The sequence below is a fragment of the Notothenia rossii genome (assembly GCF_949606895.1).
Source record: "Notothenia rossii genome assembly, chromosome: 2".
Taxonomy (NCBI): Eukaryota; Metazoa; Chordata; class Actinopteri; order Perciformes; family Nototheniidae; genus Notothenia; species Notothenia rossii.
In genome coordinates, this window is record NC_136904.1 from 52,073,347 (window position 1) to 52,090,163 (window position 16,817).

Here is a 16,817-nt window from a genome sequence, read left to right on the forward strand (position 1 = left end):
TGCTACTGTTATTTTACTGTCCCCCAAAAGCGCGTCGGCAGCCTTCAGGAATGCTTCTTTCACAACTTCGCCGTCTTTGAAAGACCTCATGTGTTTCGCAAAGAACGTGACTGACACGATAAGATGCAATGGTAGCAGCCTTGCTCTTGTTGTTGGGCCTGGTGAAATTGGACTGCTGTGCATTTAGCTGTCCTTTCAGGTCCCTCACCTTTTGGGAGCGTAGGGCAAAATTAGGAGGGAATTCCGTCTCGCAGCATTTGTGCACCGTTTTGAAATGCCGCTCCTAAATGACCCTTCTTCGATAAAGCCACGCTCGCATTGCAGATGAGACAGATGGACTTTGAATTGGAATGGATACAAAATAATCATCCTCCCACTCGGAGTGAAAATTATATATTTTGTGCTTTTATGCTTCTGCCATAATTGCGGTCTTGTGTGTGTGCGGACTGTCACTCCTGTTGACACGGACAATGTCAGCGAAATAGTGCCCACTGCCCACCAGCCACGCCCCGACACATGGGGTCACGCAGGCCAATCACAAAGCTTTGATGCGTTCAAGTGCATTATTCTGGCACAGGAAGATTATGTTATAGGACATTTTCGATAAAACAGAAGATTGTTGTTCTATTTTTAGACACATCTCGCGATCGACTGGGGGCACCCCTGGTTTAGACAGTTAAAAAGTCAGTAAAATAGAGAACATTTCAGATGAAAGTGGACTGCTGGGGTCAGAGAGTGTTTGCCTTATTTTAGTTTGATAAGTTACTTGGATAATGACTGAAAATAGTAGCATGGATTGAGTAAATTTCTGTATCAATCAATACATGGGTACATTCAATACTTGATAATGTCCAATGCACACTGCAGTTGGATCTTTGTATGCAACAGTCCTCTGGAAAGAGTCTCATTAGATAATTTCACTCGTAATGTTTCACAGGCTCTTACACCAATTGGATCTGGGTGCAGGCCAGTTGCACATAATCCTGCAATGACACAGCATTCCCACATCCAGAGCCTCTGGTCCGAGGTCAGCTCACCTGACTATACTGCCATGCCCGGGGAGCACGAAGGCAGATCACAGATCAGCAGGATAACTGTCCTACTTTGGCTACAGCAGCAGCAGCATTAGGCATGACTTAATTCTAACCGGTTTCATCAGCGGATAGAGGAGCTGCACGTATCTCTCACTACACGCTCAACATCTGAGTGGATCATCACAGTGCAGCACATGCAACTGCAGAGGGGGGGGGGGCTGAACTAATATACAGTCCTTGGTAGTTCTGTGCTGCTTTCCTTCAACATGTATCCCTCATCCTTCCATGCAAGATATTACTCTGATCTGCAGTGACATTCATCTATTTGCATCTTACAATTTATTTATTTATTTATAACTAAAATAGTATTTTATGTTTACATTATGATCTTGTTTATCTTATTCTATTTGAATGTATATAGACTCCTGCATTTACTTGTTTACTTACAACATTCTCTGCATAATTTAGCTTATTGAATTTATATGTTTTTAACTCATTCTGCATTACCCGCATATTGGTCTTGCAAGATAATCTTGCACTAATTTAATATACTCTGTTTCTTCTTGCACTATTTTATTGTTTTAAATGAGTTTTAGGTCTTATATATTATGTTGCATTGTTGGAGGAGCCTGGGACTTAAGATTTCTATTGCCATATCTACACCGTAGGTACTGTGCGTATGACAATAAAGCCTTTGAATCTTGTATACATGTTGAATTGCATCTAAAACAGGGGTGGGCAAACTTTTTGGCTCGGGGGCCACTATGAGTTTTAAATTTGACAGGCGGGCGGGCCAGTAGCAGATCGGTAAAAAAATATTTAGCTGTCCACTCCTCATTATACACTCGGCACAAGACTTTTCTTTTCTTTGGTCCACTCATTGTTACAGATGCAGGTTCAAAGGTGAATTAGGTTCAAAGGTGAATTATTGCGTCATCGTTTGCGTCATGACCGTTTACGTGCCTTCTTCTGACCCACACAGCGTTTTACGTCGCTGATTTTCTCCGCAACACCGCTCACAACAACATCAATAGAGGACTGCGTCGGGTAGTTTTTAATTATACGAAGCCAGATTAAATTAAAGAACTGCTTCTCCAACCTTGTACCTTTCTCCAGAGTGCCGTGGTGCATTGTTTATTAATGCGGTTCAGCTGCATTACTGCCTGCTGCAGTGCTGCTCGTCTACCGGAGTTTATTCTCCTGTTAACTCGCTGCAGCGGCCGCTGTAAAGTTTTCATTGTCTGACTGTCACACATTGTCTGAAATATCCCCCATCCCCATCAGTGAATGTGTTTTAGTCTGAAAGCTGTTTGGCATCACAACGCTGTTATGAACGTTTCTCTGGCATTCTACAGGTGATGTTAGCATAGCAACCGAAGCTCATCAGACTATCTTGACTAATTGTTGCTATCATATTGTGGCATAAGCCGTTTTCTACACGCATTTTTACCGGCGTAGTTTTCGTTATGATTTTACTTGTGATGGCCACATGTAGCCCATGTATTGATTCCATCTGATAGCTGCAATAATACAAAACAAAAAGGAAAACGTCTGCCTCTAATGGTCAATAACAGTGAACGGATGGTTATTAAAGTAAGGTAAAATAAACAGAATCACGCTAGGCCTGGTTAGTGTTGCCTGACTTTATATACAGTAAGTGTGTTGTATAAGTGTGTGGTCGTGTTCTAGTCACTTTGCTCAGCGCTACTGCTTGTTACAACTTGTATTCGCCGATCTGGCCGGGTTGCTGAGTGGGGCCAGCTGAGAGAATAGACCAGACTCCAGCAAAGGTAAATTGTGTCTAGAGTGCGCCATCTAGTGGGATCAACTAAAATTGCGGGTATTGCAGGAAAAAGGCAAAATGAATGCGGTCTTTACTATAATTTGGACAATTTTGTACCAATATTCGGCGGGCCGGATTCAAAAGCCCAACGGGCCGTATTTGGCCCGCGGGTCTTAGTTTGCCCAGGCCTGATCTAAAATGACCAACAGATTGCTTTTATTTAAAAAAAAGAAAAAGAAAAGAGATTAAGGGAAGCATTGGTTTTGTCTTTCATATGCCCCTTTTTTTATCTGACAGGGTTATTTTCTCATGTGTGTACATTGCTTATTCTAAAAACACCCCTCCTAGACACTCTGTATGCAGCCAATGTGTTAATAACCAGACAATTCTTTATTTATATTCTCTTTTCATTTGCATTGCCAATGAGGTGGCGCAGAGTGTGAGATAGACTGTGGTTGACATGGAGGTCATAGAAGCTCATCCATTCGTTATACAAGAATATTTAATTTTTCTTGATTTAGACAGATCTTTTTGGTGTTATTGTTTTATAACCAAATACTGCGTCTCTTTCTACTTGACATCCTATTTGGAGCAAAAGTTGTTTTCTAATGATGCAGATCCACATACATGCCATGCAATAGCCACTGTAGGTTAAGTCAACTGTAATTAATGTAATGCATTGCAATGGCAGTTGGCCATATTAAAATGATTAACTGTATTATTTGAATACTGTACATTTCAAGCTCATTAAAAATAAAGTACGCTAATGATAGCAAGATGATACAGTACATTTGCTCAACTTATTTTATACTGTCTGGGGTGAGACAAATAAAAGTTTAACTCAAGTTTAACATAACCTCACGCCTTTCGCTTTACAAACCTGTTCTAGTCATTTCACATTAACTTGTATTCCTGGTTCACGCAATTTCCTGCTGCCTATTGAGGCATAAGATTGAATGAACAGCCTTCATACTAAATGTAAAGCCTTTCTGCACGATATTGACTCAACAGGCAAGGAACAGCGAAATATAAGTGACAACATTTACCGATAACAAATGTAAAAATGTCCCCGACGAAACACAGACCTAATGAAGGGCAGAGCAGCGATAGCGATATGCAAAATAACCTTTTGTATCCCAGAGAGGAGAGCAAAGGCTCGGCGAGAGAACGATAGCCAGCCCAAACGAGGAAACCAACAACACGACACCATATTAAAATAAATACATAGAAACACAACAACAAAAAAACTCGTTATGACTGGCTGCAAATGTGTGAAGAATAGCAGTGTTGTGAGCGGCGGTCAGTGGGGGGAGGGGGATGGAGGATGGAGTCAGGCTTCGGCGGCCTGTCCTCGCTTCAGCCTGTCCAGCAACAGCGTAAAAGCTTCTAAATGTTCTATTTAACACTAAGAAACATTCATATTTCCAACCACCAACAGCTCCGTTACTGACTTACCGGACGGGTTGACCGCGGCGGGAGTTGCCATGTTTCCTCGCTGGAGAAAAATAACAAAACGGCAGCGATGGAGATGACGCACAATACGGCGAGAGCAGCCCGTGAGAAAGCGTCTAAACTCCGCGGGATTGGCACGCGAGGTTCGGTCCGACCGCCTTACATCTGTTAGCTCGGAGGAATCTTGGTTCAAAGGACCCCAAAAGTAGCCTGTTTCTACCGAGAATATATATCGATAAAGTATATGTTTAATGAGGAAAAATCTCCAAAACCAGATTTAGTAAAATGCAAGATGTCTGAATGGTAGCACCGCGAGATTTTAGGGTTGCTTGAATAAATTAATGTTATACAGTGTGACTCCTGCAGTGAAGAATGTAATACAAAGCCGAGTGGTGTTGAGTGTAGGCAGATGCTGTGTGGAGTGTGTGGATATTTATTCATTTATTTAATCGTTTATTTGAAACGGGACAGTGCACATTGATGAACACTTTAAAACAAAAATAATGCTTACAAGTGTAAATGAGCCGGATTTGAGCTTTGAGATAATTTCCATCCGTAGTCCCGTCACATACAACATAAGAACGTGACATTTATATATATAGCAAAAATAAATATGCAGGAAGAGCATGAGCAGCACACAAGCATTTACCGCATGGCAGTACAATGTAGCAGAGCATGATATATAAAGTGCAAGATAAGATAAAAGTGCTACATAAAGTGCAAGAGGAGATACCCCTGTATAAAAGTGCATTTAGCGGTGATTACACGTCTGTTTGTTGCTCAACCATTCTTTAAGTTGTCCTTTAAAACTATTGAGACTGGGACAATCCTGTATCTCAGTTGGGAGGCTATTCCACAATGAGCTGCCTTTAATGGAGAGTACATTTTTTCCAAAAGTTGTCCGTCTACGGTGGACTTCACAGTCTCCTCTGGTTTCTGACCTCGTGCAGCGTCCAGTGTGTTTTTTGTGGATGAATTCCCCTAAGGGGGGGGGGGGGCAGTCCATGTAAACATTTATTTCAAAAACACATACTTTTAAAAGACTTAAAATTGTCAAAACTCAAAATTGTGTTTATCAAGGATGGTACAGTGGTGGTATGAATTTGGCTTTCTATCAAACACCTTGATAGATCGTACAGCTGTTCTATTTGTTTCAGGTTTGTGGCACAAGCAAACGACCAGTTTGTTAAACAGTATTCAATGTGGGATAGAATCATACAATGAATACTCCTCCTCATGCTATTAAAAGCTGCCCGGTTGATAGTGGTGCCAAACTGTTTTATTCTAGCAAATAAATAGAAGAGTAAAGAAACATAGGCTACTGCAGTTTGAAAATAAAAAATAATACCGATAAACTATTTATAAAACATCAAAAAAGTAATTTATTACAACTTACAAACCATTTTGAAAGGATGGCTTAATAGAAAGTGGTACTATCATTTATCATAGTATGAGTAATAATAAAAAATACTCAAAGCTAAAGTAATAATCATAACACTACACCAGAGCCCAACTAATACAGTTTAAGATAACAATAGTTTGTTAGATGTGTTTATGTTCTGTGGGCTATCGCAATTTCAACACAATACACCTCACATACTGTATGTTATGTTTTTTGTTTTCTTTGTACTGTTTATGTTCTGATTTTATGTAAAGCGTTTTTGAGCATTAGGAAAAGCGCTATAATAATCCCATGTATCATTATTATATGTTGTGATAAGACCTTCTTTTTGGCTTGCGTTTACAATTTTTTCTGTTTTAGGCTTATTGTGTTTATGTTATTATCTATTTTTGTCCGATTCCTTTTTTATACTTTAGGTTAGTTTTCTTATTGTTTAGTGGGAATCTTTAAACGTTACATTCCTGACTTTCTAAAAGCACCAAACATACATTGTAAATAAATACTAGGTACCAAAGCAGGACCCCACCTTAATTTCAGATTATCACGTGCAACATTTCCAAACACAGGTTATTTTCAATTAGTAGGCTACTCTTGGGAGTCCGGAGGGCTGATAATTTATTCCGGAAAATTACTCACACCTACTAATTGACCAAACAGAAGTTATTAAGTCTATAAGTTTACTGCTTGGCTCAGATCCACCAACGTCAGCAAGATCTCACCTCTATTAACTCCTGGAGAACCAGGTTCAATTAACTGCTGTTATCAGTAATGAGGTGTGGCCCTACACTGTACATCTTTTTTTTTTATTTCTTTTTTTTATTGTATTTCATAATTACAGGAAATCATATTCAATTTACAAAAATAAACGGTTTATTGAAATGTGTCATGTATTTTAACAAAAAATACTGTAGAAATGGAATACATTATTTATCTGCTTTTTAGCAGTTTTTAAATGCGAATTTAACAAAACTAACCGTAAAAATAAGTGATTATCTGTTGGCAAAATTAGCTGCATTTTCTGTAATTTTACAAAAAAATACTTTTGTTATGAGTATATATCACTGTCAAATACATAACAAATACTTTTAATACTCATTCAAAAAATGTATAATTGCAAGAGAAAATATATGAGTAAAGAAAGAAATATTTTGTAATTCTTTACATTGATAAACTGAAAAAACACAGGTATTGACTATCCTATTCAACCCGGTATCACGGCAAGACGTGAACATGTGACGTTTTACCATGCTGGGAGACGTGAATATGTCACGGTTTTGTCCCTTCAAAACGTGACAGTTACACGGTATTGTTAACCCATGTTAACCAGTGGAGAAATACCCGGAAGTGCCAAGCAAAGGCTCTACCGCGCCTATTGGTCGGTTTTTATTGTCAAAATTAGATGTTTTTAATTTATTTTTTAATCCTCACACTCGATTTCGCCGATGTTCTTGTGGCCCTAGCTGGTCGACACCTCTTTCAGCAGAAACAAAGGCTACATTCATGTATTACATCGATGTTAATCCCCTTCAAGCGTGACAGTTACACGGTATTGTTAACATGGAGAAATACCCGGAAGTGCCAAGCAAATGGTCGACCGCGCCTATTGGTCGGTTTTTATTGTCAAAATGAGATGTTTTTAATTTATTTTGTAATCGTCACACTCGATTTCGCCGATTTTCTTGTGGCCCTAGCTGGTCGACACCTCTTTTAGCAGAACCAAAAGCTACGATGTTAATCCATTTGTGTTGTTGTGGAAATACCGGACGTGACGTTGTGTGACCGTTTAGCAACTGAACTCCGTGAAAAATAAACACCACTAAGGTTCAAGGGTCAAGGGTTTTTGTTATCAGATGCTAGCTACAGTGTAATTTTGGCATTTCAAATCTTAGATCCCGAGCTCCTCCAACAGTGCAACATAATATAAATAGGACATAATAAGAAAATAAATAAAGATAGATAAATAGTGCAAAATGCACCACTTTTGGTTCAAATTATGAAACCAGTAGATTCATTCATTTATTTATTTTTGTTGCCCCAGCTAAATCGATGTTAATCCATTTATGTGGTTGTGGAATTACTGTACGTTACATTGTGCCGTCGCGTAGTAAGTGAACACCATGCTACCGATTACTATCCGATGACCATGAACGTACCGGACATCGGCTACAACCTCCTCTCTGTCTGAATTCGCCAAGCAGGTAATGTGCTGCACCGCATGCCTCCAATATTTTAATGTTTATTGCAAGTAAATCAGTTGTAGTTACATATCTTTTTAAAGCACGAGCTAGCTAAACACATATTAGCTTTACTTGACCGGAGATATAGTGCAGTGGTGAGTCCTACAACCCGGAAGTGAGTTAGCATTTTACAACTATTGGTTCCCTCGTCTCAGAGTCAATGGGATTTCTCCATAGGATTTTGGAAAATAGCTCGAAATAAGATCTTTGGAAAACGAACCTGCTTGATAAATGCACGTTTTGTTCAGCCGGATAATCTCCACATATCTACCCTACTTTTATAATTTTCGAATCATAAATCTAATGGCCAGAAGCAAAATGCTAACGTTATGCTATAAACGAACTACAGACCATGGATGTATAATAAGAACCTTTAGAATAATTACCTTTAGAAGTACATCAAAACATAACTGCTAACAATGTAAATGCTGTGTTGGAAACAAAGTTAATATAAGAAAATGTTGAGTTAAATACTTTTGGCACTGTATACAAAGCTTGGAAAAATGCCTATTGTGGCTGTCATACTTGCATACAGTGGCAACTAATAGTATTGTGAAGAAATGTCATGACAACCATCTACAGACTGTTACTGCACGCTGATTGTTGTGATCCTATTTAGGACAAAACGTTCAGAGCGGTCCTTGTTCCAGTCCGCCCCTGATTGATTAGTGCTTTAACTCGTAAATGACACCCAATGTTAAAGCTTGTTGATGATATGTGAGATTGTTAATTGTCATGCATTCTAAAGTGTTCACTGTATTTTTTTCTTTCAACAGATACCAAACCAAAGCAAGATCAAACAGCACTTTTAAGAGCCTTTTTCAATTTCTTCTCTTCTCCCTCCTCAGAGCTATATTCCCTACATTTCTTCCTGTCTTCTCCCCATTTTCACCATCTTCATCTCTGTCTCATTACCACTTTCTCTTTTGTATTTATACGCATGCAAACACACACACCTGTGTGCGTTTTGATTTCTAGTTCCTGAAATGGCTGCTGAACAAGGCAAGGAACAGCTAGAAGATGCCATTTTCCTTGCCGATTTACTTTGTAAACAACGGAAGATACATTTTTTTATTTCAATTGTATTGGTTTTGTTCCCGATGTACTGATTAGGTTGATTGATTATGTGCTTGTAATTTTGTAATGCTTTTAAGTGAATAGGAATACACTGGGAATTAAATGCAGCTTGTTGTGAAAATGCATGACTACTTTATTGAAGGAGGAAGAAGACAGGGCCAGAGCAGCATCTAACAGGAGCAGAATCCGCTGGGTTGGCAAAGATGCTCAGGGTTGTCCTCTAAAAAGGAGGAGCAGAAGTGGGGCAACCTGCCGACCTACTAAAGGGTTGTGCATGTATACAGGTATTCATGATTAACATATCATTTTTGTTTTGATTGTTCGCAACATGATTGGTACAGCATGTTTCAGCTTAGAGAGGTATTGAACAAAATATCTGTTATTCCATCGTACGTATAAAAATAGGCCATTGTAATAAATAGTTAGAGTTGGTTAGAACTGTTAGAACTCTTTTAATGCATAACATTTGCCTGCGATTGCCTCCTGTTCTCTGTAATTATTATCCGTTACCAATATATCTATTATTATAATTATTATTTTTCAGCCAGAACTGTTGCCATTGACAGTCCAGTGACTGTGGAACCAGCTGGAGCAACCTCTGCAGTACCCCCTCAGCTTTTTGGTAGGATGACATTTACTATCATTGAAAGTTAGGAAATGTGTCAACATAACATCAAACGAATACGTGATGCAATATGAGTACGCTTTTGTGATGCTGAACATTTTCTTTTTTGTTTGTTTCCAGAAGATGAGATTCAGCAATTGCAAGAGCTTTTGGTTGATCAACCATCAACCTCTTCCTCATGGTGCCTGCGCCAAAGTGCTGCCCAATTGGAGTGGCAAAAGGCAAGGTCCCATCACTTGGACAGCTTGCTGTCTTCAACTATGGTACCGGAAAGGAGATGCTCACATTGCTCCGCTCCTGCGGTCCTTCGCTGCAGAGAATGCATGCCCCTTGAATGGTTGTGTCATGACTGTGACATTTCTAAACACAGCATACACACCCTTCATAACAGGGAGTCCTTCAATGAAGGATATTTCAAATGTATTCCCCCAACAATGTCACTAGTCAAGACAAATGACATGTTCACTTTGAGACACCAAGGTATTTCACTTAACACAATTTAGCCCCAAGTGGTTATTTTATAACTTTCCTAATGTGCTGGTAGTTTAAGACATATTTGTAACCTCTCTTCACAGATCGTCTTCTGCCCACTGGTAGGCCTTCACACTCGTGTAACCCTGAAGGTGTTACAGAGTCTATAGGCAGGCCTGTCATTTTCGTCTGCATTAATGGTATGATTTTAAGTGTTCTTTTTGTCACCCTAATACAGGTAATGAATGCGATTGTTCTTACTAAACTGTATTTGTTATTAGGGCGTTATGATTTGCATCTCCCCAAGAGGGTGTGCAACACATGCCATTACGAATGGACACCTGATTGGGGAGACCTCATTAGAAGCGGTTACTGGCCAGCTTCTGTGAACGGAGACACGTTATATTCCACGGATGTCTTCAAATCTTTTGAGGACCTGAAGACTGTGGCACCAGGTTTGTCCAGACAGGCCTTTTTACAGATGCTGGAACGGAGGTCACAGCATTATGGGAGGGTAAGATGACTTTCACTGAGTATTGCATAAGTAGAGGGCATTGTGAAAGGATGCATTTTATTTTGTGTAGTTGAAACATGTTGATTGGAAATATGTTTATGTCAAAATAACTAAATTGAAAAGCTTACAATGTTACTGAAAGTAGTTTAACTAGTGTTACATTAGAGCTAAAAACCTAGCACTGGTAGATGTAGGACATACTGTATAAGATCAAACATATCATAATCCAACTTTTGTTCTTTACTAAAGAACACAATTTGTATGATGAAAAACATTGTGCTCTTCTGTGGGAAAAAATGGGATTCTGTATTGTATTGTACTGTAGAGAAAGTAGAGTCATGGTGCATATGACAAAAGCTGAAATAAAGCTCCTTCTCTTCCAGCATCTGCCAATCCTAACCTGACCTTCACTTTTCAGGATATCGTGTGTTAGGGATACTCCTAATAGCCCCCCTCTTGCCTCCAACCACTGTGAAAGTCTTCCTGTTTCCTCGTATCATTCTGACATGTGTAAGGTAACAATTTTGCTTCTCAAACTTCCAGACAGGAAAAATCCATGGAGATGTCTTCCAAAGAAGCTTTCTGGAGTATATGGCCTGCCAGTACGAGTGCCAGAAAATGACGTGTGAGGAACCCTTCTCATGCCCAGGGGGATGGGAATAGGAAACAGTACCGTTTCCGACAGTCACAGAGGTACATCTTTTTTGTATGTCAATTGAATTTAAGAAGTAGCCTATCAATGATGATAATAATGAATTGAATATTTATTTTTGAATTTAGGATCGATGAACCACTTTTTAAAGGGCCGTTCATCATGGAAGACTCGGCTGTCACATACTTTGTTGACAAAGTCAGAACAAATGTAAAATGTGTAAGCACAAAAAATGTTTTCCTATCATTTTTCTAGCCTTTACTTGTTTTGAGAGTGTAACATTAAAATGTCTTTAATTGTAGACCCCAGGAAAAGGTACATGTGGTACCAGCCAGTGGTCAGCTGCTCGAGAGACAGCAAGAAGAGCCAGCAGGCTTGATGAAGAGGGGTTAGAGGTGGCTGTATGTAGACATGGAGTGCTACTGAAAGCTCTCAACATGTTCAGAGGAGAAATATTTGCCTACCCCTTGTTCCTTCAAACGCAGTTTCAAGCTACAAACGTGCATTTTTATTGCACAGATATTGCTTGTAAATACTGGCCCTACCTCGAGAAAGTGGCAAAGACAAGGCCAGAACTGCGACCTTTGCTGAGCATGCAACCGTTTCTCTCGGTCATGCATGCCAAGGCCCATTCCACAAAGTGGGAGGTAGGCCCACTCTTATATTATTGTGATTGTAAGATATATGTGTATTTGTTAGATTGTGTGGAGTGGGAGAAATTTGGAGGGTGCTGGTTCGACGGCCGAGGAAGAAGTGGAGATGGTGAACAGCTTTCTGTCACGTTGTGCCATCACAACTAAGTACATGACAAAATCAGGTATGTCCTCTTGTCATTAGACCAACATAATTCTGTCTTGAAGTTATTATCCATCTCTTACTTTACTTTATCTTTGTCTTTGATGTAGTCTGTTTCAACAGTACTAGAGTTTTTATGAGTTGATTTCCAAATACCCAAGTTATATTATCTGCTTGTCAATTTTACTTTTAAAAACAGCTCGCAATGACATGTTGACTGTCCATGCAATGGGATGGAACAGACGGAAGCAGGAAAACCTTCATGTCGTGTTGGCCAAGAGATATGTCAAGGTAATTGGCCATGTAAGCATAGGCATGACAAGATTGGATTTGTAAGACTAATGTGCAAACCTGTCACAAACCAATAATTGTCCAAGCTGGTAAAGTGTTGGATACTGAGTGCTTGCGCAGGTCTGGAAAAGTTTGAATGATTAATTACTATTTTCAAGACATGAAAAGTTATGGAAATTTTGGTGAAAATCTTGAAAATACATCTTTATCGGCAACATCTTTTTTACAACAGACAGTCACAATGTTGGAGGGTGAAACAAAAAAAATGAAGGACACCTGCGAAGAGCTTGGATGCCCTGAGGACAAAGTCCAACAATGGGTTAATGATGTTAGAGACTGGGCAACAAATGGTATGCTGTTTCCTAACTTGATAATATAACATTGTTATTTAACGTATAGTATTAACACCTATGTTTTCTTTGTCCTCAAACTGTGTTTCTTGTTATTTACCCAAGACAACACATCAGGCGACAATCAGTCTCTCCAGATGTCCATTGAGCAGCTATTTTAGGGCTGTGCCAAAAGAAAGCTTGCCTCTCTATAGACAGACTGGTAAGTTATTATTATTCAGTTGCAGTCATGTAATTAAAAAATTCCATTGAATATTGTTTCTGTAATCTTTTTTACAATTGCGTCATATAGACAGCAATAAGATTCGGCAGTTGCGTCGCAAAAGGTTAACGGAGGAAAAGACCAAACTCTTAGCGGCAATACGCCAGTACAACACCGGACAGCCTCCTGAAGGAGAAATCCAGGAAGAAGAGGTGGAGAGAAGACTGTCTGCAGAACAGCAAACAACAGACAGTCTAATATGGCCATGGGAAGTACAAAGTGATGGTAAGAGCTTCTCTTGTTTGTGTTTATATAATATGTTTATTTTCTGGCACTAAGCAAGACCTATAACACCAGCTTCCCAGTCAATGGACTATGACCAGTCACTTATCCTACTGGTGCATGTCTTGGTCGGTAATGGTATGCTGGCTGTTCCTCTCTCTTCAGAATCGGTGTCCATTTTGGCCCCAAAAAAAGTCTTTGATGCCTACATGGGCAAAAGGAGACTTGTGGAGGAGAGGGCCATAATTGTGAGAGAGATGAGGCAGCACTGCCTTTATCTGAGAAGTCAGGCTGACAAGATCAGGATGCAGATGCAACATGTGTCATGTGGAGGACATAGTGGTAAATTCCATGATGCCATAACCAAATACTACTTAACATCCACAGTGTGTACTAGTAACAAAAATGAGATGCCTTTTCACTATTCTATTCTCTATGTTCTGCCCTAGACATGACTCAAGAAGGGAGAGATGGATTAGCTAGTCTTCTAAAGAAAAGACTTGCTGACGTGGACACACACGTCCAGCATCTTTCTTCGGCCTACAGCCTGGCAATCGGACCAAATGCCCCTCAATGGCCTGATGATTCTGTGGAGAACCAACACCAAGTCAGTGATGACAGTGATGACAGTGAGGAAGACCCTGATGAGGACATCACACACACCCTACCCCCACCTTGAGGAAAGGACGCTGGGGCACAGCACCTCTCTCCCCCACCCTACCCCCTCCTTGAGGAAAGGACGCTGGGGCACAGCGCCTCTCTCCCCCGCCCTACCCCCTCCTTGAGGAAAGGACGCTGGGGTACAGCGCCTCTCTCCCCCACCCTACCCCCTCCTTGAGGAAAGGATGCTGGGGTACAGCGCCTCTCTCCCCCACCCTACCCTGAAGGACACTAGGTTGGCCACCCCTGTACAGCAGGGGTGGCCAACCAGTTAGAGGTTGAGAGACAATATTTTCCCTGCGTTACTGCAAAGAGCCACATCATACAGATTGGCACACATGCTGGGTGTATGTCCCCCCACCTCTCTCTCTCTCCTTTCTGTGTGCTCCCTCAGTCTCTTCCTCTATGTGCCAGTCTCTCTCACACATAGAACATGAACATCTAAACATTTACAATAATTGACCCACACACTCAGACACACCCTCCCTCACACAGACACACATACCTCTGCTCAGTCAGAATTCTTGTTAATGTCACACACCATGATATTGACTGAAATGTACTTAACCTCTCCTACCAGTATTAAGACCAGAGGCCAGTTATCGTCAAACAATAACATTGTGTGCACTCTCACACACAACTTCTCACTTCAAATAATGTGAAAAAAAGTTGTTATCTTACTATGCATGTTGCTTCTTTGAACTAAGTGAACATTCTGGAATGAATTGCCTTGAACAATCCTTAAAAATGTGGCTTGTGAGGAATATGTAAACGTTTGTATTTAAAACAAACCCATGACTAAGGTTGGTTCAAACATTGCTATGTATTGTATTTTAGTTAATTCTCCTCACATGATAACTATCTCAACCTTTGCCTAACCCTCTGACTGACAGAAGCTTTGCTGACAGAGATGCACTTTCTCTATTTTTTATTTCTTTAACACAATTCACCTATTCGGGAGTCCTTCTGTGTCAGCAACCAGCTTTCCGTGAGCATGCCCTCTCTCACACTCACACACACACACACACACACACACACACACACACACACACACACACACACACACCTACCTACAACTACAAAGTGTTGCAGTTTAGAGTTGAAAACATTATATTGTGCTATTACGGTTTTATCTGAGTTATTATCTTCAGAAGCAGAACTCTCCCTTCACTGTGTCACATTGTGAGTGCAGTAAAGCCTGCCTCCGGTGCTGCAGGATCTGCATTCTGATTGGCTAAATCACTTCTGTGTTGAAAACTCTGTAACGATTGGCCTGGAACTTGTGGGTTGTTTACCCTTTGTGAACTGGGATACATATGCGCAAAAAAACCCACAAAATAAAAATTCTATATGAATTGAAGTTCACAAACCATGGTTTACGTGTCAACTCACTAATTTCTTTGTTGATGTTCACATATCTGTTATCTAATTAAATAAATGCTATTTTAGCCCACTTCCTTCCAACTGGACAGATGTTATCCAATACCCATAGTCCGACAGGTATTCACCTGGCTTTCTTAAAGTAAAACAGGTACACAAGTTAACAAAATACTACATTTATTGTCATGTTTCTCACACTATGAATGTACCATTACAAAAGCGTTCGTCTACATATAAGAGGCAATGTAAGCTGTGTCCAAGTTCTGACACCCATGTGCAACATCTCAACTGGCTCATATCTTGTCTTATTAATGTTTCTCATAACTAATTGTATTAAAATAAACTCATTTTCCATCAACCAGCTTGTCACAGAAGTCTCAGTGTTCGTCACACCCTCTGAATGTACCATTACAACAGCATTCAGCTACATATAAGAAAACATACAAGTGTGTCCAAGTTCCGACACCCTGTGCAACACCTCAACTGGCTCATGTCAGAATCAGAAATCCTTTATTAGTCCCACAGCGGGGACATTTCCGCTTGTTACAGCTAAAGTGGCATAGCAGCTAAACAAAAACGGATGCATACCACAGAATAAGCTAACATATTAATTATATTATATATAATTATATTTAAAAACATTTTAGAAGGCCTCACCAAATACTTTAATGTAAATTAAAATGTGAACGAATGTGTGTAATGTGGTGATTGCTATGGGTGATTGACATTACTCACCCACGGATCTATGGGTTGGGGTATTATTCCGCACGGACATTTTAGTTAACCGGACTTCCTGTTGATGTGAAATCCGAAAACATTTTATAAAAATAAAATAATACTTTATTCCGAGTTTGCTTGCTTTTCTCTTTGAAAGTCATCACATAACGGCATTGTAATACACGGTTCGGCTGCATTAAATATTACATATCTGCCGTAGTTCTCTATTTATAGAGCCCTGATGAGAAGACCTCTAGACAAACAGGAAGAACTGCCGCCAAAACTGAATATGTGACGTGGATAATAAATATATCAGCAATTAAACAACATCTTCCATTTCTTTTCACACAATACGTCTCTTTGCAGTGTCAATACTAATTCGGCTGACTTTTATATTTGATCCAATTGGTAGATAGGTTGTATGTACACCATAAAGGTGCACAGCTGATAGAAAGGGACACCTCGTGGTTAAATCACGTTATTGAATTTTATTATTTTTATTATTAGATATTAATAGTCAGACACACTAATAAAGCTTTATTTAAACATTAAAGAATACTTTAGGTTAAGGTCTTCTTTTGAATAAGAAAAAAGCTTTGGGGGTATACATATTAAGCCTGACAAAGTACTAATATATTGTTTTCCTGCAATGTTAACTACTGTATGTTTAAGCACTTATTTTAACTGATATTATACATATGTATTATACTCTTATAAGATGTATGTAGATAGTATAAGAAATGTGCAGAATATGACAGTTTAATGGTGGAGGTAGACACACATATTGATAGATGTCTTGTGATGCACTGTTGAGGAACCTGCGACCAAAGTTTTTCATCTCCGGCCTTGTCAGGTATTGAACATTCAATAAATAAAGAACACAGAATTATTCA

At 39.6% G+C, this 16,817-nt stretch overlaps 2 protein-coding genes across 9 annotated transcripts in view; one reads left to right on the forward strand and one right to left on the reverse strand.

The window, feature by feature from the left end:
* The window catches only part of arnt2 (aryl-hydrocarbon receptor nuclear translocator 2), a 143,452-nt gene extending 138,767 nt beyond the window's left edge, over nucleotides 1–4,685 (reverse strand). The window contains exon 1 of one of the 2 annotated variants that reach the window (XM_079664798.1): nucleotides 4,273–4,685. In XM_079664798.1, coding sequence (XP_079520924.1) covers nucleotides 4,273–4,303 — 31 coding nt within the window. In that variant the 5' untranslated portion in view covers nucleotides 4,304–4,685. The remainder of the gene's footprint in view (nucleotides 1–4,272) is intronic. The other variant, XM_079664797.1, reaches the window with a different exon arrangement.
* A 1,371-nt stretch (nucleotides 4,686–6,056) lies between these two features.
* On the forward strand, nucleotides 6,057–15,565 carry LOC307029138 (uncharacterized protein). 7 transcript variants are annotated; one of them, XM_079664802.1, is made up of 16 exons: nucleotides 6,659–7,869; nucleotides 8,685–8,910; nucleotides 9,128–9,269; nucleotides 9,530–9,607; nucleotides 9,731–10,090; nucleotides 10,186–10,281; nucleotides 10,363–10,595; nucleotides 11,139–11,288; nucleotides 11,376–11,466; nucleotides 11,550–11,648; nucleotides 11,947–12,064; nucleotides 12,242–12,333; nucleotides 12,789–12,885; nucleotides 12,976–13,170; nucleotides 13,333–13,509; nucleotides 13,617–15,565. In XM_079664802.1, exons 9-16 carry the CDS (start codon nucleotides 11,410–11,412, stop codon nucleotides 13,844–13,846), a joined length of 1,065 nt encoding a protein of 354 aa, XP_079520928.1. In that variant the 5' UTR covers nucleotides 6,659–7,869; nucleotides 8,685–8,910; nucleotides 9,128–9,269; nucleotides 9,530–9,607; nucleotides 9,731–10,090; nucleotides 10,186–10,281; nucleotides 10,363–10,595; nucleotides 11,139–11,288; nucleotides 11,376–11,409; the 3' UTR covers nucleotides 13,847–15,565. The 7 variants fall into 7 exon arrangements, 5 of the variants coding, with proteins under 5 accessions (XP_079520930.1, XP_079520928.1, XP_079520927.1 ...); XM_079664804.1 differs by having other exon boundaries at nucleotides 6,658–7,869; nucleotides 8,685–9,269; nucleotides 11,376–11,457; XM_079664801.1 differs by having other exon boundaries at nucleotides 8,685–9,269.
* Nucleotides 15,566–16,817: the final 1,252 nt, after the last annotated feature.